The sequence below is a fragment of the Bos indicus genome, chromosome 29 (assembly GCF_029378745.1).
Source record: "Bos indicus isolate NIAB-ARS_2022 breed Sahiwal x Tharparkar chromosome 29, NIAB-ARS_B.indTharparkar_mat_pri_1.0, whole genome shotgun sequence".
Classification (NCBI taxonomy): Eukaryota; Metazoa; Chordata; class Mammalia; order Artiodactyla; family Bovidae; genus Bos; species Bos indicus.
The window spans coordinates 42580796-42605664 of NC_091788.1; the positions used below are offsets into that span (position 1 = coordinate 42580796).

General features: G+C 37.5%; 1 protein-coding gene across 3 annotated transcripts in view; it reads left to right on the forward strand.

The window, feature by feature from the left end:
* Positions 1 to 24869, forward strand: part of RTN3 (reticulon 3) — a 64903-nt gene that overhangs the window by 6948 nt on the left and 33086 nt on the right. Inside the window, exons 2-3 of one of the 3 annotated variants that reach the window (XM_019954765.2) lie at positions 12784 to 12840; positions 21014 to 23329. The exons of 1 other annotated variant lie outside the window; for it this stretch is intronic. In XM_019954765.2, coding sequence (XP_019810324.2) covers positions 12784 to 12840; positions 21014 to 23329 — 2373 coding nt within the window. The remainder of the gene's footprint in view (positions 1 to 12783; positions 12841 to 21013; positions 23330 to 24869) is intronic. One more of the 3 variants, XM_070782475.1, reaches the window with a different exon arrangement.

Sequence of the window (24869 nt, forward strand, 5' to 3'; positions counted from 1 at the left end):
ATGGAGAACCTGTACTCCCAGGAAAATAATGCATATAAATGAAGTATTGCATCAACTTTCACAGATTCATGAACTACTATAAAATCTACTCATAAACCTCAGGTTAAGAAAATATTGTTTTTGAAAATCAGATTGTAAACTTTGCAGAACCTTCTGCATATGGAAATTGATATATTCATTTTGGTGCTGAGGAGAGACTTTTCATATAAGTGCATAATACTATATCCAAATATACTGTATGTTTAAGATTACGTTCTTTTACTACTTCTGGACTCTAGTTAATTTTCCACTAATGGCTTTAAATCCAGAAAATTAAAACCACTTGAATGCCACATTTTGGTGTATGAGAGATTCACTTCTATTAAGTACTCAATAGTAACCTAGTATGATGTGGCAGAATTTTAAAATGTGTTAAAATAAGTCTGATTTCCATCTTCTAACAGAATCTGAGATTTTGATTTAATATGTTTTAAACATTATTTGCAGAAGAGTAAAATATTCCTAACAGTAAATATAGCACTACTTAGAAGTTGGGTTATTAAAACATTTGTAACTGATTTACTATTTTTATGCTTTGTTTTGTTTGTCAGACTTTCTAATTTTGTTTCTTTTGCAAGAAGAGTTCTGCTTATTTTTCCTCTTAGATTGCATATGCATTTACTCTACATATGTACACAGAAAGCTTTCCAGCTCTTTAGTGTTGTAACAGAGTGAGCATCTTGACTTCTAGAGTGAAATGCATAACTACTGCATTAGTAGGGCTAAATGTCCAGACTCAAAGTCTGTTTCTGAAATAACAATTTAAACTCTTGCTAAGGCTCTATAATGTTCAAGCCTCCATATCCTGTGTCTTCTACTGTATGCTGACCATCATATTCTGTGCCTTATGAAAGATGTAAGATGGACATGTAAGATGATCCTTAGCCATAAGGTGCTTCCAGTCCGATTGGAATTTGTTTCCAATAGCAAATAAGTTGAATGGATATTAGGTCTTATTTGGTTTATTGATTCCAGAGGGCCAAAACATTGTTAATTGGTCTATTTTTACAGTAGTTATGTTAGCTCTAGTAAATTAAAATTATTAAAAATTAGCCTGCCAGTTTATGTAGATTCTCCCCCATGCCTTAAGTGGGGGAAATGCTTAGTAACTTGCTTCTAAAGGGTACAGTATAGAAGGGTGGGGAAAAGTACTACCATGGAGAAACTTGGCAAACTCTACCTCAGCCAGGGGATCAAGGTTAACATCATCACTGATAAGTCATATTAATAGTACGTACCTTGATATGGTATGACAAGGCAGCCCTTCACCTCAGTGAAGGGTTACCCCTCAGTGGTAATCCTCCCTGAAACGCATAACTCCAGCCTAACAATGAGAAGAACATCAGATGAGCCCAAATTGTGGGACATTCTGTGAAATATACTTGAGCAGTCCTCAAAATTGTCAAGATCATCGAAGTAAAGAAAGCCTGAGAAATTGCCATAGTCCAAAGGCGGCTAAAGAGACATGACGACAAAATGTGATGTGGTTTCCTAGATGGGATCTTGAAACAGGGAGGGGGCATTAGGGAAAAGTTATTGAAATCTCAGGGAAGTATGGGCTTTAGTTATCAATGTATCAGTGTATCAATGTATCAATATTAGTTCATTAATTGTGACGTTTATCAATACCACCATACTAATATAACATGTTAACAGCAGCAGAAACAGTGCTGAATAAAAGCAACAGTCTTTTCTGTAAATATGAAATTTTCTAAAATGATTTTTTAATAAGAGAAAGCTTTAATCATGAAATAGAAATTGTTTTGGGAGAGGCAAGTAGGTACGAGTAATGCAGTGGAGGTCTAGTGAGCACAAAAAGGTTTTGAAAAAGGAAAAAATGGCATAAAGTTTGGGGAGAAAATCAGTCTGCCTCCTAGACCTCTGATGGGGGAGAGGACAGTAACTGGCTCAGTTTAGCAGTTTTTACTGAGATCCTGGGTTGCCATCAAGAACTGTGGTCATGAAAAAACAGACAAAGATGACACACAAAAATAAAACCACAGGCCAATATCACTGATGAATATAGATGCAAAATCCTCAACAAAATTCTAGCAGACAGAATTCAACAACACATTAAAAAGCTCATACACCATGATCAAGTTGGGTTTATTCCAGGGATGCAGGGATTCTTCAATATATGCAAATCAGTCAGTGTGATACACCATATTAACAAATTGAAAGATAAAAACCATATGATACTCTCAATAGATGCAGAAAAAGCCTTTGACAAAATTTAGCACACATTTATGATTAAAACTCTTCCAAAAAATGGGCACAGGAGGAACCTTACTCAATGTAGTAAAGGCCATATATGGTAAGCCCACAGCAAACGTTATTCTCAGTGGTGAAAGCTGAAAGGATTCCCCCTAAGATCAGGAACAAGACAAGGGTGTCCACTCACCACTATTATTCAACATAGTTTTGGAAGTCCTAGCTACAGCAGTCAGAGAAGAAAAAGAAATAAAAGGAATCCAGATTGGAAAAGAAGAAATAAAGCTCTCACTATTTGCACTGTACATAGAAAACCCTTAAGATACTATCAGAAAATTACTAGAGCTAATCAGTGAATTTAGCAAAGTTGCAGGATGCAAAATGAATACACAAAAATCACTTACATTCCTATATACTGATAGTGAAAAATCAGAGAAATTAAGGAATCAATCCCATTCACCATTGCAACAAAAAGGATAAAATAGGAATAAACCTACCTAAGGAGACAAAGGACCTGTATACAGAAAATTATAAGACACTGATGAAAAACATCAAAGATGATATAAACAGATGGAGAGATATTCCATGTTCCTGGCTAGGAGGAATCAATATTGTGAAAATGACTGTACTGCCAGATGCAATCTACAGATTCACTGTTATCCCTATCAAATCACCAAAGGCATTTCCCCCAAAACTAGAACAAAAAATTTCACAATTCATATGGAAACACAAAAGACCCCAAATAGCCAAAAAAGTCTTGAGAAAGAAGAATGGAGCTGGAGGAATCAACCTTCCTGACTTCAGATTGTGCTACAAAGCTACAGTCATCAAGACAGTATGGTACTGGCACAAAAACAAATACAGACCAATGGAACAAAAGATAGAAAGCCCAAACATAAACCCATGCACCTGTAGGTACCTTATTTTTGACAAAGGAGGCAAGAATATACAATGGGGCAAAGATAGCCTCTTCAATTAGTGGTACTGGGAAAACTGAACAGCTACATCAACAGTTTCTAACACTATACACAAAGGTAAGCTCAAAATGGATTAAAAACCTAAATGTAAGATCAGAAACTATAAAACTCTTAGAGGAAAACATAGGCAGAACACTCAATGACATAAATCAAAGCAAGATCCTCCAGGACCCACCTCCTAGAGTAATGGAAATAAAAACAAAAGTGAACAGGTGGGACCTAATTAAACTTAAAAGCTTTTACATAGCAAAGGAAACTGTAAACAAGGTGAAAAGACAAACCTTAGAATGAGAGAAAATAATAGCAAATGAAACAACTGACAAAGGACTAATTCCCAAAATACACAAGCAGTTCATACAACTCAATACCAGAAAAAGAAACAACCCAATCAAAAAGTGGAGAAAAGACCTAAACAGACATTTCTCCAAAGATGCTCAACACCACTCATTATTAGAGAAATGCAAATCAAAACTACAATGTATGGAGAGAGTAACATGGAAACTTACATTACCATATGTAAAATAGATAGTCAATGGGAATTTGCTATATGTCTCGGAACTCAGGGGCTCTGTGTCAACCTGGAGGGGTGGGATGGGGATGGAGATGGAAGGGGGATTCAAGAGGGAGGGGACATATGTACAACCATGGTTGATTGATACTGATGTTTGACAGAAAACAAAATTCTGTAAAGCAATTATCCTTCAATGAAAAATTTTAAAAAAAGAAAAGAACTGTGGTCATGAGAAAGAGTGGAAGAAATGCCTTTTGTGTGTGTGGGTGGGGGTGGGTCTCAGCTATAAAGCAAAAAGGGTAGCTAAATGATAAAACTTATTTATTTTTGGCTGTGCCGGGTCTTCATTTCTGCACCAGGGCTTTCTCTGGTTGAGGTAGGCGAGGGCTGCTCTTCGTTGTGGTGCATCGGTTTCTCATTGTTGTGGCTCCTCTTGTTGATGAGCACAGGCGCCATCTCTGTAGTTGTAGCATAGGGACAGTTGTTCCGCAGTATGTGGAATCTTCCCGAACCAGGTATTGAACCTATGTCCCCTGCATTGGCAGGTGGATTCTTACCACTTCAGGACCAGAGAAGTCAAAAAATAAGTTGTTTTAAAATTAGAATAAGAAAAGATGTTTGAAAGAACTGATTAATTTCTCATTTTCATTATACTAATTTTAGATAAATTTCAAACACTTCATTTTTCTTTATGTATTAGAAGAAGTTTTAATAATCTGTAGAAACTATCATAAAGGAAAAAGCTTTGGTGTTACAGAAGTCATTCTACAAAGTTGTTCCCAGAATAACTTATTTCTCTAACAGTGTAGTCTATATTCTGCTGGTGTTGAAGGAATGGATACCACCAAAATAAGTAATTCATGGAAACTGTTTTTTACTGCAGTTTAGAAAATTCAAACAGTCAGGTTTATTAGTGTATTTTCCCCCAATCTAAATCAAAAGTGGACTCTGACATCCAATCCAAAGCTTTTTCTGTCTTTCTCTCCCCCCCGGCAATCCATCTAACACAGGCTTGATAAGAATTTGGAAACCTCCACTAGTGTGCCTTTTTCCTATTTTTCCTCCCCATTTTTCCACTGCTTACCTACTCAGTGTGCTGCTGGAGGAAAAGGTTAAGAGGTATGGGGACAGGATCTTATCGGCTTCGTTCAATGGAGTTTTAAAACATAAACTTGAGAGAGGAGGGGAGTATAAATGCAGGGTTGTTAAGATTTGTTTGAAATTGAGAGATCAGCAACCTAGAATAATCACATATATAGAAACCTCGTGGTAACCACAAACCAAAAATCTGTAATAGATACACACCCAAAAGAGAAAGAGAATTCCCTGGCAGTCCAACAGTTAGGACTCTGGGTTTTCACTGCTGAGGGCCTGGGTTCAGACTCTAGTTGGAGAACTAAGATCCTGCAAGCCGTGAGGTGCAGCCCAAAAAAAGGAAAGAGAGCAAAAGGAATCCAAACATAACACTAAAGAGATTCATCAAATCACAAGGGAAGAGAACAAAAGAAGAAATAGACAAAGACAAATACTGTATGTTATCACTTGTATGTGGAATCTAACAAAAATGAATATAACAAAACAGACTCAGAACAAGCTAGTGGTTACCAGTCAGGAAAGGGAAAGGGGTGGGGCAAAATACAGGAGTAGATGAAGAGGCACAAACTACTGTGAATAAAATAAATAAGCTACAAGGATATGTCATACAGCACAAGGAACATAACCAAGTTTTAAAATAACCTTATCATTATTGTTACTTTATTTTGGCCACATCTCATGGTGTGTGGGAGCCCAGTTCCCTAACCAGTGATCTTAACCCCCTTCAGTGGAAGCACAGAGTCTTAACCACTGGACTGCCAGGAAAGTCCCTAAAGTAACTTTAAATGAAGTATAATCTATAAAAATTTTGAACCAGTGACACTAAATCCTTACTTTATATAACTAACCCATGAGAAATAAGATTCAATAAATAATAATCCTAGGGCTTGAAAATACATATATAGATGAGAGGATCGGAGCTCTGGAAAAGTCTATTGCTCAACTTTTCTCATTACTTAAAATTATTTACTCAAAATCATTTATTCAGAAAGTACCCTATCATGATAAAGATGCACATGAATGCAGAAAATATACGGGAAAAGTTAAATTAATTCATAAAATGTTAATGGAAACAAAGCAGTATTTCTAAATGTTAAGTGTATTACTTTGTATAATTTGATTCTGAGTTCATATGTAATTAAATTAATAAACTGAATGTCATAAGTATAACCACCACAAAAATATGTATACATAAACTTGATTAGTAAATTTTCAGATAAGTAGCACATACATTACAGACCAGCAAAAGAGACAAGTGATCTGGCTGGTAGACAGAGAGAGAAGAAGCATTGGCTTTCAAAAAACGTTCAGGTTTAAAACTTGATTCTGACATTTATAAGCTTCGGTTTTTGTAAGGATTTGATTTAATATGTATATAAATACTTAATTCAGTGTCTGTCATAGACACTTGGGACTCTCTAAGTGGAATGAAGCTCTGTTTTCAAAGAGAAGTTTTTGTTTGTTTGTTGTAGTTTTGACAGTTTGTTGCAGCTTAAATTATTATGAAGATTGAAAATCCAGTGGTGTAAAGACTAGTAGGATTGTTCACTAAACGGTTTCATTGAGAGACCTGTGAGAGATCCTGTTTTAGGTGTCCTTTTTCTCCCTCTAAGGTAACTAATCCATTTCATGTAGGTGGGAAGCACAGGTATGTGTCAGGAGTTATAAGAAAAATGTATGTTCATAATAGAAAATTTAGTACACAAAAATATAAGGAAAATTAAAAACCAGTGGGTAGCATAGCCTTTCATTTTGTAACAATCTCTAGAAATAATACATGTTCCTCATATTCAAAAACTCAAAGAAGCAAGGAAAAAAAACTCATAATCCCTCTACTCAGAGAGTAAATATCATTATCCATTTTTCTTCTTAAATGAATTTGTATTTTTTACTGAAATGGGGTCACATTATTTAAATTACTTTTGTAATGTTCTTTTTTATTCATTGTATTATCAGCATCGTTTAGTATGAATAAATTCTCATCAACAGTACAATTTTTAATGAATAATATCCCATTGTATGGATATACTAAAACCTATTTAAGCAGTCCCTAGTAACTTTTATTAAATTTCCTTAATGTTTGTGATGAACAGTCTTATAACTACATATAGGCACAGATTTATTCTTTTACTTATAAATCTGATTATATATAGGAATTAGGTTTCATCAGGTTCACTTGTGGTCTTTTATCCCTTCTAGCAACTTCCTGGACTTTTTTGCTACAAATATTGCTTCTTTTTCATATTCAGTCTTTTCCCTTCTACTTGCCCCTTTCTCTATATAAATACACTTGTCATTTCTATTCCTAAAAAATCTCTTTCAACTCTACCTCTGTCTCACTGGTGCCCAGTTTTTAGTCCTTCTCTTTATCATCCATACTCTGCACACTTGCTTTTAGTGCTTTTTAAACTTCGTTCACTCCTCAGTTTTCAGTGGCTGGCCCCCTCCTCCCTCTAACCAGAGTCATCAGTGCTGAATTACCTGATTACTGAAGTTCAGTGACGTGTTTCAAAGTCTTCACCACTCCTTGGCTTTTAACTCTGTTAATCATTCTCTAAAGCTTTCTTCAGGTGACAAAACATTTTCCCCCACATTGACTCTTTTCTGTCTCCTTTACTAGTGATTCTTTTTTGAGTCTCTGTAAATATTGGTCATGTATCTCAAGATTCCATTGTTAACACCTCTTTGATTCTCCCTGGACAAATTCATTCACTCTGGTGGTGTCAGTTCTCACCCAGGTGTTAGCTCCTAGATATTTACCTATAACCCTTACCTGTCTCCTGAGCCTGTTCATATTGGTAAACAGTTTCCCCTTAGATATTCCTTATTGTTGTTCAGTTGCTAAGTCATGTGTGACTCTTTGCAACCCCATGGACTATGTAGCTTGCCAGGCTCCTGTCCTCCACTACCTCCCAGAGTTTGCTCAAAGTCATGTCCTTTGAATTGTGATGCTATCTAAGCATCTCATCCTCTGCTGCCCCCTTTTCCTTTTGTCTTCAATCTTTCAATCTTGTCTTCAATCTTCAAAGCATCAAGGTCTTTTCCAGTGAGTCAGTTCTGTGCATCTAGTGGCCAGAGTATTGGAGTTTCAGCATCAGTCTTTCCAATGCATATTCAGGTTCAATCCTTTAGGATTGACGGGTTTGATCTACTTGCAGTTCAAGAGTCATCTCCAGTACCACAATTCAGAAGCATCAATTCTTCGGCACTTAGCCTTCTTTATGGACCAACTCTTACATCGGTACATGACTACTAGAAAAACCATAGCTTTGACTATATAAAATATGCCTTTGTTGTTGGTGTTCAATTGCTCAGTCATGTCTGACTGCAACCCCATGGACTGCAGCACACCAGGCTTCCCATCCTTCACCATCTCCCAGAGCTTGCTCAAACTCACGTCCACTGAATTGATGATACCATCCAACCTTCTCATCTTTTGTCATCCCCTTCGCCTCCTGCCTTCAGTCTTCCCAGCATCAGGCCTTTTATAATGAGTCAGCTCTTCACATCAGGTGGCCAAAGTATTGGAGCTTCGGCTTCAGCATCAGTCCTTCATGAATATTCAGGATGGATTTTCTTTAGGATTGACTGGTTTGATCTCCTTGCAGTCCAAGGGACTCTCAAGAGTCTTCTCCAACACCACAGTTCAAAAACATCAGTTCTTTAGTGCTCAACATTCTTTATGGTCCAGCTCTCACATCCATACATGACTACTGAAAAAACCGTAATTTTGACTATACAGATCTTTGTTGGCAAAGTAATGTCTCTGCTTTTTAATATGCTGTCTAGGTTTGTCATAGCTTTTCAAGGATAAAACTTTGTTGTAGATATGCCTTCAGTTCAGTTCAGTTCAGTCGCTCAGTCATGTCTGACTCTTTGCAACCCCATGAATTGCAGCACGCCAGGCCTCCCTGTCCATCACCAATTCCCGGAGTTCATCCAAACCCACGTCCATCGAGTCGGTGATGCCATCCAGCCATCTCATCCTCTATTGTCCCCTTCTCCTCCTGCCCCCAATCCGTCCTAGCATCAGGGTCTTTTCAAATGAGTCAGCTCTTCACACCATGTGGCCAAAGTACTGGAGTTTCAGCTTCAGCATCTGTTCTTATAATGAATATTCAGGACTGATTTCCTTTAGGATAGACTGATTGGATCTGCTTGCAGTCCAAGGGACTCTCAAGGGTCTTCTCCAACACCACAGTTCAAAAACATCAATTCTTCAGCGCTCAGCTTTCTTCACAGTCCAACTCTCACATCCATACATGACCACTGGAAAAACCATAGCCTTGACTAGACGGACCTTTGTTGGCAAAGTAATGTCTCTCCTTTTGAATATGCTGTCCAGGTTGGTCATAACTTTCCTTCCAAGGAGTAAGCGTCTTTTAATTTCATGGCTGCAATCACCATCTGCAGTGATTTTAGAGCCCCCAAAAATAAAGTCTGACACTGTTTCCACTGTTTCCCCATCTATTTGCCATGAAGTGATGGGACCAGATGCCATGATCTTCGTTTTCTGAATGTTGAGCTTTAAGCCAACTTTTTCACTCTCCTCTTTACTTTCATCCAGAGGCTTTTTAGTTCCTCTTCACTTTCTGCCATAAGGGTGGTGTCATCTGCATATCTGAGGTTATTGGTATTTCTCCCGGCAATCTTGATTCCAGCTTGTGCTTCATCCAGCCCAGCGTTTCTCATTATGTACTCTGCATAGAAGTTAAATAAGCAGGGTGATAATATATCTACTACTGTGGGCAGGAATCCCTTAAAGAAATGGAGTGGCCATCATGGTCAACAAAATAGTCCAAAATGCAGTACTTGGATGCAATCTCAAAAACTACAGAATTCGTTTCCATGGCAAACCATTCAGTATCACAGTAATCCAAGTCTGTGCCCCAACCAGTAACGCTGAAGAAGCTGAAGTTGAACGGTTCTGTGAAGACCTACAAGAGCTTTTAGAACTAACATCCAAAAAGGATGTCCTTTTCATTATAGGGAACTGGAATGCAAAAGTAGGAAGTCAAGAAACACCTGGAGTAACAGGCAAATTTGGCCTTGGAATACGGAATGAAGCAGGGCAAAGGCTAATAGAGTTTTGCCAAGAAAATGCACTGGTCATAGCAAACACCATCTTCCAACAATACAAGAGAAGACTCTACACATGGACATCACCAGATGGTCAACACCAAAATCAGATTATATTCTTTGCAGCCAAAGATGGAGAAGCTCTATACAGTCAGCCAAAACAAGACCAGGAGCTGACTGTGGCTCAGATCATGAACTCCTTATTGCCAAATTCAGACTTAAATTGAAGAAAGTAGGGAAAACCACTAGACCAGGTATTGAAGATATGCCTTAGACAGCTTATTTCTTAGTGGAAATTAATACAAAGAATTCCTCCTCATCCCCTAGCCAGCCACATTTCATGTAGTTCTTCAGTCCTTTGACTTTTGCTTCTCCAGTCTCCAACATTCAGTGATTCAAAATCCTGTCCATTCTTTCCTGTCATATCCATCCCCTCATTCCCATCCTCACTGCCTTAGTTTAAGCCCTCATGTCTTGCCAGTGTTATGTGGGAGCTTTTCAGTTAAGTCCATACTTTACCCCTGATAGCTCAGTTGGTAAAGAATCCGCCTGCAATGTAGGAGACCCCGGTTCAGTTCCTGAGTTGAGAAGATCCCCTGGAGAAGGGATAGGCTACCCACTCCAGTATTCTGGCCTGGAGAATTCCATGGACTGTATGGTCCATGGGATCGCAAAGACTCTGACACGACTGAGCAACTTTCATTTTCACTTTACCCTGCTGCCAGAGTTCTTTAAAACACACGAGATATTGTCAATCCCTTACCTTCAGTGATTCCTCATTACACATCATATGATATAATTCAAATTTCATTGTATGATATTTAAAGCTATTTGGAATTGGGCCAGATGTTCCTTCTCTCCAGACTGCCTTCCCTTGTCTTGTTCACCTGATGACCATCATCTCTTCTGCCCCTGCTGTATGCATTCTTCCCGTAATGCAAACAGCTTTACTGGTTTTTCTTTTTCAGTTGCTTGTGGGCACAGCCATCATCTCTGCACTGTTACAGTGCCTAAACCTAGTTACTTGTAGATAATATTTGATTTAATTATTAGTATTTGTGAATTAAGGTCACCTTTTTTGGGTGCAGTTGCCTGCATCAATATGGCATATGAATACAATATGATTTTGTAAGTTAGAAGAGCTCTTGCAATATTGTTGCAAACTACTTCTGGTTATCTGTGCCCTGTATCAGAGTAGATGCTGTTGCATAAAAATTTGTGTGTTGAAATTTTCCATTAGGAGGGTGTCAGGTGGAAATGAAAAGGTAGGTTCATGGGATCTTTTTAGCATCAGGCTTACTTAGCATTTGGATTTTCAGGTTTATTCAGTTGGCAGAGATTTAATGTTGAAGATAAATATTAACCCATTTGGAAACATTAAATAGAAATGCTTGTTTTAAGAAAGAAAAGAGTACTGTTCTTTCAATGGTAGGAGTAAATGTGATGCTTCATTTTAAGATAATTAAAAAATAGTGAATTTTAAAATTCTGGTCTTGAGTTACCAAATTACTGCCTCTTGTCCACTAAGTTCTGCCTTGGTGTTAACGTGCTCCGTTTCTGTCAACTAAATAGTTTTCTTTTTTTAATTGAAGTATAGTTCATGTTCAATATATGTAAATTACAGATGTTCAATACAAAGATTCACAATTTTTAAAGGTTAAACTTCATTTGTGGTTCCTATAAAATATAGGCTATATTCCCTGTGTTGTGTTTAGATTAGTACTTACAGATATAGCAATGGCCCAGTCCTTTAAAGCAATCTCCTCATTTTAAGTATATTTCTGATATTTGTGAAAACATTTTTATAATTACAAGGAAAAAAGGAGTTAAGTAAAGATCAGTATATTTAGGGGTACTTTTTCAGGGTTTTGTTTTTCACATGTTGTTTTATTTCTTTTTCCATTTTTACTGAAGGCAATTTATATTCTTTGTTTAATTTTTTTTAAGGCCAAAGGTTGTAATGAAAAGCAAATCTCCCTCCTGCCCTAGACCTCAAAGTTCCTTTTGTTTCCAGTTAACAAATGGAAGCACACTGTGTGAACTTCAGTACTTTGCTTTTCAATTTAATATATCAACGTACATAGCTGTACCTCATTGTTTTTTGTAGCGGCAAGTATTCCATTATCTGGAGGTAACTATTTAACTAGGCTTTTATCGATGGTCGTTTAGATTATTTCTGGTGTTTGTAACCAGCGCTCTTATGAATATCCTCACTGATGTACATGTCTTTGTATATGTATGCAGATATATTTACCAACTTAAAGAATATGCTCAGGGGTTGGTAGGGGAAGTCTATGCATTTAAAATTTTGATATATGTTGCCAAATGTAGAGAAATATAAGTCCCAGTTTTAGAGAGAGGAGATTTCTTACATATGTCCTGTTTTTCCCAGTGGATTAATTGTGATTTAAATTTTTTTCTTTTTTTTTTTTTTTTCAGTATTCAGGGTCAGTTTTACATATTTGCCAACTATATATATTTAAATGCTTATATTCATGGCTGACTCCTCAAAATGAAGTTAAAAATGGTTTTAAGCAAAACCAGTTAGTACTCAGATACCTATTTTTTCTTTCCTGCATGAAGTTGCAGGGTAGCATTATCTTTCTTGAGCTTATTTAAAAATTCTAGGGGTTCTTCTTTTCTTCCTTAGAAAAAATTGAATTGATTAACTTGTAGAAATGCATTTTGAAAATGAAGTAAGGTTTTGCTGGCAGGTGAGTGAAAATAGTAATTGGAAATATAGATTTGGGGTTTCCCCTGTTCCTTAAACCCAATGAAATTACGATGCTTTGCCAAATTAAAAAAAAAAAAGTTAAAGTTCAGATTCCTGTGTGAGGTTGTCAAATTCTCACGCTGTATATTTTCTTTCAGATTCCTTTGTTTCTTCCTCTTCCTCTCAGCCTGTATCTCTATTTTCGACCTCACAAGGCAAGTCTGTCATTTTTTGTGTGCATTAATAAAAGAAAAATGTTAAGAGAAAGAGGCTGTAACTGGGGAAATGAGGCAGGAGTTTTCTGTTGCCCCCAAACTCCCTAAAATAAAAACTAAATACAAGTTAGCAACTCCTAATGACTTTCTCGTAAAGCTCAATAAAATAGAATGAGGCTGGGTGGACCCTTTAACATAGCATAAGCTTTAGGTGTAACTTTGAGTATTTTAAAAATTAGAAACTTGCCAAAAGAACTTGGAGTAGAAAGAACTGCAGCTCAGAAAACACACTTTCTCCAGAATGCATTCAACCTGTTGATTTGCAGTTATCTAATTTGTTTGGAGAGGTAGTGGATTTGGGAAAACTCTATAAAACTGTGCTTCCACTGAACTAATACACCGTCCTAGCTAGAATACTTTAGTGTGGACTTATCTGAGATTCGTCCCAAGAGCTAGGCCAGTTCCACATTGCCTAGGAACACTGAACAAGTCAGTTGAATTTTTGGCAAGCGAGGCTTGTTTTCCTGGAGATTAAATTATGATGTTTTGGGGGGTTTGTTCTTACTCTATCAATGAGGAAGGGAATCAGAGTTGATAGCTATATGGAAGAGAATGTGCTTTGTGCTGCTTCGATTTGCATTTTTAAAAAGTGCTGTTTCATTTGTGCTCTTGTACTCCACCTCAGGGATAGGTCAACGGAAAATCATTATTTTAAAAAAGATAATTAAACTCACTAGATAGGTCCAAGAAGCCTTGTTCAAAGAGTGTATTGTCCTAGCTGGAATGAAAGTGAGCATGCTGGTTCATTAGGAGGACTTTCGCCTTGTAAGAATAAAGAACCTAATGGGATAAAATAAACATAGTAAGTTTTTTTCAGAGTCTGATCTGCTTCTTGGGAAACATGATAGACAGTTTATTGCATTCATTTCAGACTGATAGGATTAGAGTCCCCAACTCTTTTATAATGTGCCTCACTGTGTGAATTTGGATATCTTCTGGGTCAAATTATGACCTTTGACATTAACTTGTTTATAGTAAAATATAGATATTTTGTGAATGTTAGGAAATAAACATACAAATTGATCCTCAACATCTAGAACCCAACTAGATTTATATTTTTAAGGGTATTTTTTCCCTCATGAGAAATTTAATAATTTAGACAAATAGATATTACATTTATTCTATTCTGGAGGATGTCAGTTAAAAATATAGTGTAAATAGAACAAGTAATTATATTTGCTCAAAGTATTTCAGATCTTTTAGGATACTTTCAATTTAATAATTTAGACAAATAGATATTACATTTATTCTATTCTGGAGGATGTCAGTTAAAAATATAGTGTAAATAGAACAAATAATTATATTTTCTCAAAGTATTTCAGATCTTTTAGGATACTTTCTTCATAGTCACTTTTTTCATATAGAAAGGAAATAATTGATAGCCTAAATAGTGTGACAATGCAACCTAATCACAACATGCCTAATATATAGAATGTTGAGAAGATATGTCATAGTTTTAAAAATTACTTTAATCCATATTAGGAGAAACTACATACACACTCAAATCAGAGGTAAATAAAAGGGATTTTTCTAATTAAAACAAAAGTTGAAGTAGGTTTCAGTTTCACAGTGACTATGAAAGTTTGTTTAAAAAAAATAGATTTGTAATTCTTCCTTTTATAGTTATTTTGACCAGTGCAGATTCAGGGTATGTTATTATTAAAAGGGTATTGTAAAAAACCAGTTAAAAATGTCATATCCCTGAAGATGTTCCAATCTAGCCTCTATTACTAGTATTTTCTCCTGCAAAAAAAAGACATAATGGAAAAGCAGCCCACTTGGTGCTGTACGTCGTTGGCAGGTCTAGAGATCAGCTGATTCAGTTTTTTGAGGGCACTCTTTGGCAAGTGATTAGGTGTGTTCTAGGGTGGCCAAGACTGGTAGCTTCTAGTCTGCCTTAATAAAAGCAAGGGAAAGGAAGTTGCTGTAGTACTTAGTTAGCTGGATTAAACCCCCTGGAGAGAATAGCTAGGACCAGTTCCGCCCAGCTGCAGCCTTTCAGAGGGACTGTCGCCAGCAGGTACCTTTGAGTCCATAACTGGCACTAACCCAGCTAATCTGTCTCTGGCTTTCATATCCCTGAGCTGTTTAGCCTTGGAGAATTGTGCCTTGCTATATACGTCCAAGCTATATTAGGGCTTCCCTGGTGGCTCAGCTGGTAAAGAATCCGCTTGCAATGCGGGAGACCTGGGTTCAATCCCTGGGTTGGGAAGATCCCTTGGAGAAGGGAATGACCTCCCACTCCAGTATTCTTGCCTGGAGAATTCCATGGACAGAGGAGCCTTAGCAGGCTACAGTCCATGGGGTCACAAAGAGTTGAACACAACTGAGCGGCTTTCACTTTCACTCTTTCTTTTCAAGCCATATTAAGCAATATGTAACAGTAATTAAAAATGACTTTTTCATACTTAAGAATGACATTTTTAATATTGAAATATATATTTATCATTATTGGACTTCGAGGGGCATGTACTAAAACTTGTCTTTTTCTGTTTTTTGATCATGCTGCTAAGTTCACGGGATCTTGATTCCCAGACCAGGGGTTGAACCTGGGCCCATAGTAGTGAAAGTGCTGAGTTCTAACCATTGGACCACCAGGGAATTCCCAAAGTTGTCATTAATTTGGACTGAGAAGAAAGGGCAGTTAAATCTTTCAAAAGGAAATTATGTAGTCTTTATTAAGTTGTACTACTTTGAAGTATACAGCTACTTAAGCTAACAAGTTAAGCTTTTTGAAAACTAATAGGTTTATGTTGAGAATGTCAAAAATAATCAGTTCTTCTTAAGTAAGTTGTATTCCTGAGTAGGTCCTTTCCAATCATTTGCTTATTGATTCCTTTTTTATAGTTCATCAAGCAGAGTTAAATTTCAACTTAATCCTGGAGCGTTTCAAATAGGGGAGTAAATTTTAACATTTTCCTGTACTGTTAAATAAGGATATTAACAGAGGTGTAGATGTAGTTTATGTGGTCATTTGGGGTGGGTTGTTTTTTGTTTGTTTTGAGCTTTTACTGTGGTTAGTACTTTTTTATCTCATTTAATCCTCACAGCCAATTTTATGGAGGAAAGGTATTGCTTCTTTTACTAATTGAGGACATTGGGGTTTTAAATGGTGAAATCACTTGTTCAAGGTCACACAGTGAGTAAATGACTCACCTAGGACTCTGAAGTCCATGTATGTAACTATTACCTCCAGTAAAGGTGATGTGTTAGTGATATTTTAAGGTTTACAGGTTTTTTAGGATGTCGTGTTAACATCATGAGAACACAAGAGGCAGAAATGACCATTTTAACCATAATATTGCTGTTAGTGATATAATTTAGTATCATCTGGGGGATGTACTCCCTCCATCAGACACAAAATCAAATTTGGTTTCTCCTTTTGAAATCTTTGATAAAAAGTGGAAGCTGGAAAATACTACAAATTTCTGTAGAAAACATTGGAAGAAAAGTGGGTGAAAATAAGATTATAAGGAGGATCCATCCGCGACCCAGAATTGGAAGCACATTTGCAGTAGTGAATATTTGCAAATAATTTGAGTAATGCAGTAGGTATATGGAATAGGAAGTTAAACACTGAACTTTGGGGCAAGCATTGAGGGGAAAAAATTGCCAGTTACAGCCTTTTTTTTTTTTTTTTTTTAACAAAAGCAAAACATTTTTCTTTGTACAAAATAGACTTTCTGTTTAGGATCTAGCTTGGCTGCAAAGTGTCTGCTGGCTAACTTCCTATTTTGATGCTTGGCTGAAAATTGCTGATACTGTTTTGCACGATAATTTGTCTTTCCCTCTTGTTTTGTGAATATGAGAAAATTCAAGTGTAGGAAAGCCTATACCTGAATATTTCAAGCCTCCCTTGTATGAATAAGCATAATATGTATGTGAAAATGTAACTTGGTGGCTTACTACAGGCTGGCACCCTTTCTTCACTGGTGTGTGCTTTTTCCATGTTACCAACTAAAAGGAATGAATTTCCAGGCTGGGTAGTAACCAAATGGTAACTGTAGCATAATCCCAAGTTACTCACTCTTCTAAGGAAGAAGTATAATATACAATATTCATTATGGCTTACCTGTTTCTAGATCACATTGTGTTTTCATTATTAAGTTACAAAACACTTGAATAAAAAAATACTAAACCCTCTTCTAAAAGTTTGGAGAATAAGAGAAGATATTTTGAAAGATAGAGTAAACAGTCTATGAAGAGGCTTTTTCAATTCAAAATATTCACTTGACGCATACACAGTATTCAGTTAAAAGTTGTTTCTTTATCCTGTGATTGGGCTTCCCTGATGGCTCAGTGGTAAAGAATACAACTGCAATGCAGGAGACTCTGGTTTGATCCCTGGGTCTGGAAGATCCCCTGGAGGAGAAAATGGCAATCCGTTCCAGCATTCTTGCCTGGAGAATCCCACGGACAGAAGAGCCTGGCGGGCTAGAGTCCATGGGATTGCAAGAGTCAGACATGACTTAGCGCCTTAACCACATCTTGTTCTGAGATAAAATACTCTGGATATAGAAGAGGGGAAACTTTTTCAATTTCCATGCAAGATTCTGTAGTCAAGTGGAGCTTTTGCCTTATTCCAATCAAAATTTTGAGTTAATATATTAACTCAATTTAATCCTCAGAGCAATTCTTAAGTTAGGTGCTTTAGTATCCCAATTTTTCAGATGGTATTAAGCAACTTGACAAGGCCACACACCATTAGTAAGTGTAATGAAAGGATTTTGCAACTCTTAATAGGGATTTTGGGTTTGGGAGTGGTCTGGAAATTTAGAGTATGACCGCCAACTTAATTTCCTAGTCTTATTTAAGATATTATATGTAAATGGAGACTTCTGAGTAATGACTATTAAGTGTCATGCTGACTAATTGGAAGAGTCTTTGCCAATGGAGCTTAGTTTCTAAAGACCTGTTAGATTCTAGTCTTTGTTTTATTTAATGTTTTCTTACCGTTGTAAGCACTTTACTTCCAGACTGCTTTTTTCCATGTCTTGATACAAATTAGCTCTGTTCAAGTTTGTTAGAATTTCACCTAGCCAAATGAACTTCTTTCCATTTGCTGAAATTCTAAGCAAGATAATTATTAAAATTAAAGCAAAAATGCTAACTTACTTTGCTACATGTGGGGAAGCTTGATTGACTGTCATGAGAGCTAACATCCAGAGCTAATAGCTAATAGATGCTATTGGCTGAGGAATTACTCTCCTAATTACTGAGGAAAGATTGCAGCACCACACTCTGTTTAGCCCCTAAACCTGTCCCCCCAGAAAACACTGTCTGCTCCAAGCATTGCCACATTATCATTAGGGAACATGATAAAGCTATTTTTGTGTATATAATAGTTATGTCATATTAAAGAATCTTCAGTAAAATGAAGTCTGTCAAGAAGTTATGGCATTCAGTACAGAACTTGGTATTCTGAGAATAAGATTTCTAACCTAATCTTGTTTTTACCTCAGATTATTATATACCTAATTCTAAACTTCTGGAGTACTAAGAGTTCAAGGAAATTAGAAAAGAAACAAGGCTTAGAAAACTGAGAATTTTGTGTCCTGACAAAGCATAGAACATTTCTACCATCCTCTTTGTGTGTGTGTGGACGCACCGCATAGCTTATGGGATCTTAGTTTGTCAGCCAGGTCTTGCTGGCAGAGAAAGCATCAAGTCCGAACCACTGGACCACCAGGAAGCTCCCTGCCATACGTTTTTTTTGTTTCTAATACTGTGTGCATTCTTTCATTAGCATCTTGTATCAGTTGCTTTCTTTCTCATTTCATCAAATCCATCATCATCATCATTATCATTTACCTGTTGACTTTGCTTCTTTTCTGTCTCCCACTCTGTACTGTAAGCTCCACAAAAGCAAGGATTTTTTCTGTGTTCACTGGTTTTTAATCTAGATTCTAAAACAGTGTCGGGCACATGATAGTGGCACTCAGTAATTAACAATGAATTATTACTAATTCATTCTGTCCACTTGTGTCTGTAAAATGACAAGTCTAACTCATCTGAAATCTCAATCTCTATAAAACATATAAGCTGAGCATTCCCTGTGAGAGGTGGAGTCAGTGTTGTTCAAGATTCCATTCGTTTGAAGGGAGGAGGTCCCAGTTTTACCTTATTCCAGATTTAGTTTGTTTAATGTCTCCTAGTAGAAACATTCTAGAGAAGGCAATGGCATCCCACTCCAGTACTCTTGCCTGGAAAATCCCATGGACGGAGGAGCCTGGTAGGCTGCAGTCCATGGGGTCGCTAAGAGTCAGACACGACTGAGTGACTTCACTTTCACTTTTCCCTTTCACGCATTGGAGAAGGAAATGGCGGCCCACTCCAGTGTTCTTGCCTGGAGAATCCCAGGGACGGGGGAGCCTGGTGGGCTTCCATCTATGGGGTCGCACAGAGTCGGACACGACTGAAGCGACTTAGCAGCAGTAGAAACATTCACCAGTAAATTCAATAATAATACATAGCTCAGACTGTGGAATATTCTGATATTAATGTAGTCCATAGTTCTTTAAATTTCAGGTCTTTAAACCTTTTAACCTGCAGTGGTGAGCTTCATTTATCCTTAATCTTGCTGTGTATCCATACTGTACAATGATAGATGCAAAGCCATGTTTACTGCATTAGAACTAAATATGAATTATAGCTTACTCCTGTGTCATGGGTACAATTTGTACCACCAAACTGCAACTATTTTTTTCTCAATTTACAAAGACTTTTCCCCCAGATTATAGTTACACTGTGCTAAAGGTCAGAGATCCTGTTACATCAGATTTCAGTAATGTTTTAAAATATGGGAACTTTATCTGGCATTTGGAAACACATTTTTGTAATAGTAGAATTTTGTCTCTTGCAGTAAGATATTTAAGTATTTCTTTTCATCTTTATAAAATGATTTTGAATAGAATAAAGTCATACTTTTGCTTTCATCTAATTATTATTCAGCTTCTCAAATTAAAAAACATCAGTTGAATAAAAGTAATCGCAAAAGTTTTTCTCTCTCACATCTTCCCAATCGCTCATTCACACTCAAGGAAGGCATTTCTGTCCTGAGGGCTCACCTGAGCAAGCTGAGTCTTTGATTCATTCTTTTGGAACTCGTTGTTTACTTTGTCCCAGCTCCAGAGATACAACAGTGTGTGAGAACCATGGTGCTTGGAACATCGTTGCTGCCCTTGGGACAGTTGTTCTGATCTTTTCTCCAGTAAAAAACTTCCTAGGTTGGAGAGTTGGAAAACAGGGTGGTAGATCAGTGGCTACTGTGATTAAAAACTGATAAGACCTAATGAATGTATTGCTTTTAGGGGAGTATTTTCTGTTTTAAAAGATTTTCTGGAGTTCACTCTTCTTAATAAAGGAAACCAGGGTACACAGTTCAGTTTTCAGGTGACAAGTTGGTACAAGAGATTTTGGAACAGACCAACGTTTTCAGTGCCCTTTAAAACATTAAGGCCCTCTTTACCTGGGGCCCACCTTCCCTGTGGATAGAATGGAGTGCACTTCTAGCCTGATTTTTAGGCTGGGCGGGGTCTGCTGTATCTCTTGGGGGAAAAAAACTCTCATCACTTGTTTCCCTTTTCAGATAGTCAGGCTCTTAACAGTGGTTTTATAAAAGGGGTGTGTTCTGAAGTGTTCCACCTACAGATGAGAGTATATCAGTACTTCATAATATGTTTGTTTTATATGGATTACATTGTTTCTGCTGAATAGCTCTACTAAATACCAAAGGAAAAGGAATAAACACTTCCCCAGATTATCCAATCTTTATTATAACCTTCTTCATGCTTTACCATTAAAGGGAAAATGTAGATTGATAAGTATTTTGTCATGAAAATTTTTTTTCATTTGCAGTTTGTAGCATGATCAGCCTCTTCTGTGTCACTGCTGGCGGTTTTATGCATGTCTTATAGGATAACTATTGATCATTGTTTTGTTACATATTTATGTGTGTATATGTATATATATATCCTGTGTGTGTGTATATATATATATATATATATATATATATATGTGAATTTAAAAATAAAAAGCATGCTGCTTGGCCTGACTAGCTAATGTGTAATTGTACCTGGTAAACAATTGTTTTTCTTTCAAATTCTGGCCATAGAGGGATTGAGCTCTCTTTGCTCTGATGAGCCACCTTCAGAAATTATGACTTCCTCCTCTTGTTCATCTTCTGAAATACGTAACACTGACCTTACAATACTACATGGAGTAAAAAGCAAAATGTTAGGCAGCCAGATTCTTTTAGCCCAAGAAGAAAAAGACTGCTTGGCTCTTCTAGATGAGAAAAAGATGGAAAAGCCTTCGGGGGCCAGTAAAGACATGGAAGACTCCCCAGTTTCTGCTGCAGAAGGAGTTCACTGTGACCGTCCTTCCATTCCACTCAGCTTCCTGGGTCATCCTGCTTTTCTCTCAAAGGAAGTTGGTCAAATGGAACAGCAGATAAATAAAGATCAAGAGTCCAGGAACCCAAATGAGGAACCAAATAGGGATAATATAACTGCCTTGGATGCAGATGACAAGTTCACTGTGCTGACAGCCCAGAAGCCAGCCACCCAGCAGCCTAAAGCAGAAGGCATTTGTCCATATTCCTTGTCTCCTTCTGAAGCTTCAAGAGGTGGTGTTATGGAAAAGGAGTCCCCTGAATCACCATTTGAAGTAATTATTGACAAAGCAGCATTTGACAAAGAATTTAAAGACTTATATAAGGAAAGCATAAATGATTTTGGTAGCTGGGCAGTGCATACTAGTAGAGAATCACCTGCAGACATTTCAGAGTCTAATGACAAAGTATTTCCACTGAGAAAGAAAGAAGCAGGGCATTACCCAGCCTCTGCATTGCTCACCAGGCAGTTTTCACACACAACTGCAGCATTGGAGGAGGTATCTAGATGTGTGAATGATATGCATAACTTTACTAATGAAGTACTGACTTGGGATTTGGTTCCCCAAGTGAAACAGCAGAGTGATAAAGCTGAGTACAACACAAAAACTACAGGACTTGGCACAAGTGAATATAATTCAGAGATTCCTGTTGTAAATCTTAAAACGAACACTCAGAAAATTCCTGTATGTTCTATTAATGGAAGCACTACTAACACTAAATCACCAGGTGACTGGGCGGAAACATCTCTCCCACAGGAAAATGCTGTGCCAGATCATTTTGATTCCACACAGGAAGTCACTATCAAAGGTGTGCAAGACAGTGTGCAGAAAAGAGACGACACACTTTCAGAGTTACCTGGATCTCCACTGGAGAAATGTGTCTCTCTTGGCTCTGGAGTGGCCACAGATAAAGTAGTTTTACCCGACGGCCACCTGAAAGGTGGAATGAGCTGGCAGACCTCTGTGTTGGGAGAAGTGACAGAAGCTGATAGTTCTGGTGAATCTGATGACACAGTAATAGAGGACCTCACAGCAGATAATTCATTTGAGAGAAACAAAATTCAGGCTGAAAAACCTGTTTCTATCCCAAGTCCTGGTGTAAAAACAGATGGAGAAGTCAAAGAGATCCTCAGTTGTAACAAGAAAGACAGAACATCTGAAAATGTTGAAGGGTCGGTCAGTGACTCTGAGCCACGACAAGTTCAGCCTGATCCTCTTGAAAGGAGCCCAGGTGAAGCAGTATGTTCACTAGTATCTAATAAGAATGGCACGTCAGAAGTGAAGCAGTCAGGTAGTAAGCATGAAGCTGTTCCTGAAAAGCCTGTTGCAGCTGAGAACCCAAAACTCCCTTCAGAAGCAGCTCCTACAGAACTGGCACAAAGTGTGACAAGCTCTGCCTATCTGGAGCCATTGCATGAAAAAAATGTGAAAGATCTAGATGATTCTTCCCCAGAGGACCTGATGGCGGCCTTTACAGAAGCCAGAGAGAAAGGAATAGTAGGTAAAGGTGAAGGCAATACCTTCGAAGCAACATCAGAGGAGACTAAGAACTTTAAAACAACTCTTCCTCTAGATGCTTTGCATGAGAGTAAGTCAGGTGGTTCTGAAATTAAAAACATAAAAAGCAAATACAGTGAACAAAGCAAAGAAACAAATGGGAGTGAGCTTCTGGAAGTTTTCCCTACCCAAGGTACTCCAATAGCATCTCTCGACTTAGAACAAGAACAGCTCACAATCAAAGCACTTAAAGAACTGAGTGAAAGGAAGGTTGAGAAGTCAGCTTCTGTACAGGATAAAGGAGAATCTCCTGAAGAAATATTCAGACAGACTTTAACAAATGTTAAAGAATCTTCTTGGCCACAGAGATCATATGATGTCCTAGAACACAAAGATGTCAAGACTGGATCTGGTCTTGAGATTTCCAGGAAGCCCACTATTATCAAAGAAACCAGTAGGGTAGAGGTTATTTCCAGCCTTAGCAAGACTGAGCCAGTAAACGAGCCTGTCCTAACAAGACTTCTGACAGATGCATCAGGTAACCGCTTACATTAGAAATACTGCATGTGGGAAAAAAAAGAAATACTGCATGTGGTTAATTCTGCTATGATTGATTATTTAGAGGGCCATTTTTCTTAGTCTCTGATTTATATCACTAAATTATAGCTAGAATAAAATATACTGTATAATGGGGAAAGGTAGATTTTTTTTTAATGGTTGTTTGATTTGGTTCTCTTATACAAATGTTTCCCAAAGCAGGAGACTACTTGTTAAAATTAATTCTCCTAAAGAAAAAAAGTGTCTTGGTCCAGTTTTAGATTGCTGCTTTTAAGACTATCACTAGGCTCTTACTTACACAGATTATGATAAAATCTCCATAATAGTAGCACTGCTTAGCCCTTGGGTTTTTTGCTTAGCCCTTGTAAAATCTATTTAGCAATCAAAGAGAAAGGAATTCCTGCTGGGAAGATAATAAATGAAACTTTTAATTAATCTGCTCTTATACCGCAGAGATTTTATGCTCTGAAAGTAGGTAACCTGTACTCCAGTACAGTCGTGCCAGTGATGCTTTAGGAGAACTCATGTATAGTTCTGCTTTGGACCTTGTTGACATTCTTCAGGTCAGAACTCTTTGTATGATACTAGAAGCCCTTCTGCTTGTCTTCTGTTTGTTTGAGTGATTACTTTCCTAGCTGTTGACCTTCATTTAAATTACTTCAGAAGCTCTCTGTTCTGGTGTCTTAGTGTGAAAAAAAGATCTATAAAGCCTTCAGAATCAGCCCCCAACCTCTGATCTGATATGAGGTTCTGCACTTGGTGTATGATCAGTGTGGTCAGAATTAGGTGCTATGCAGGGCTCTGTGGTTTTCCAAACTTTTTAAACAATAGATTCCTCTTTAAAATGAAATCAGGCACAGAGTTATAATATTTAAAACAAAATGAGATTTTTGTTAAGAGAAACTTTTTAAGTGAGGTTGTACCATTTTTTTTTCCCCTGTAAAGGTTTTATTATGCACAGAATAAGGAGAGGGCTCAGTCCTTTGCAGCCACTTCCCTCTGGTCACTTCTTCCAGCAAGGGTACCACTAACTTGCTTTGCTTGGTTAGGTTCCCTGCTGGCATCTATGGGTCACCTTGAAGTCCACAGCCGTAGGCCGCTGCAGAACCATGACTGCTGCCCATCATAGCCTGCAGCAGAAAGGCACCATTTACTTCTTATTTTATAAAGGTATTTCCTTACCGAAGACCATGGACAGGTTATTTAACCTTACTAAATCTTAATCCTTAAAATAGAGATAATAATGGTACTTACTTTATAATAGCATGAAGATTAAAAGTGTAAATGCAGGTTATAAAGGGCCTCAGTTCAGTCACTCAGTGTCCAACTCTTTGCAACCCCATGGACTGCAGCACGCCAGGCTTCCCTGTTCATCACCAGCTCCTTGATTCATCAAACTCATGTCTATCAAGTCGGTAATGCCATCCAACCATCTCATCCTCTGTCATCCCCTTCTCCGCCTGCCTTCATTCTTTCCCAGCATCAGGGTCTTATCTAATGAGTCAGTTCTTCGCATCAGG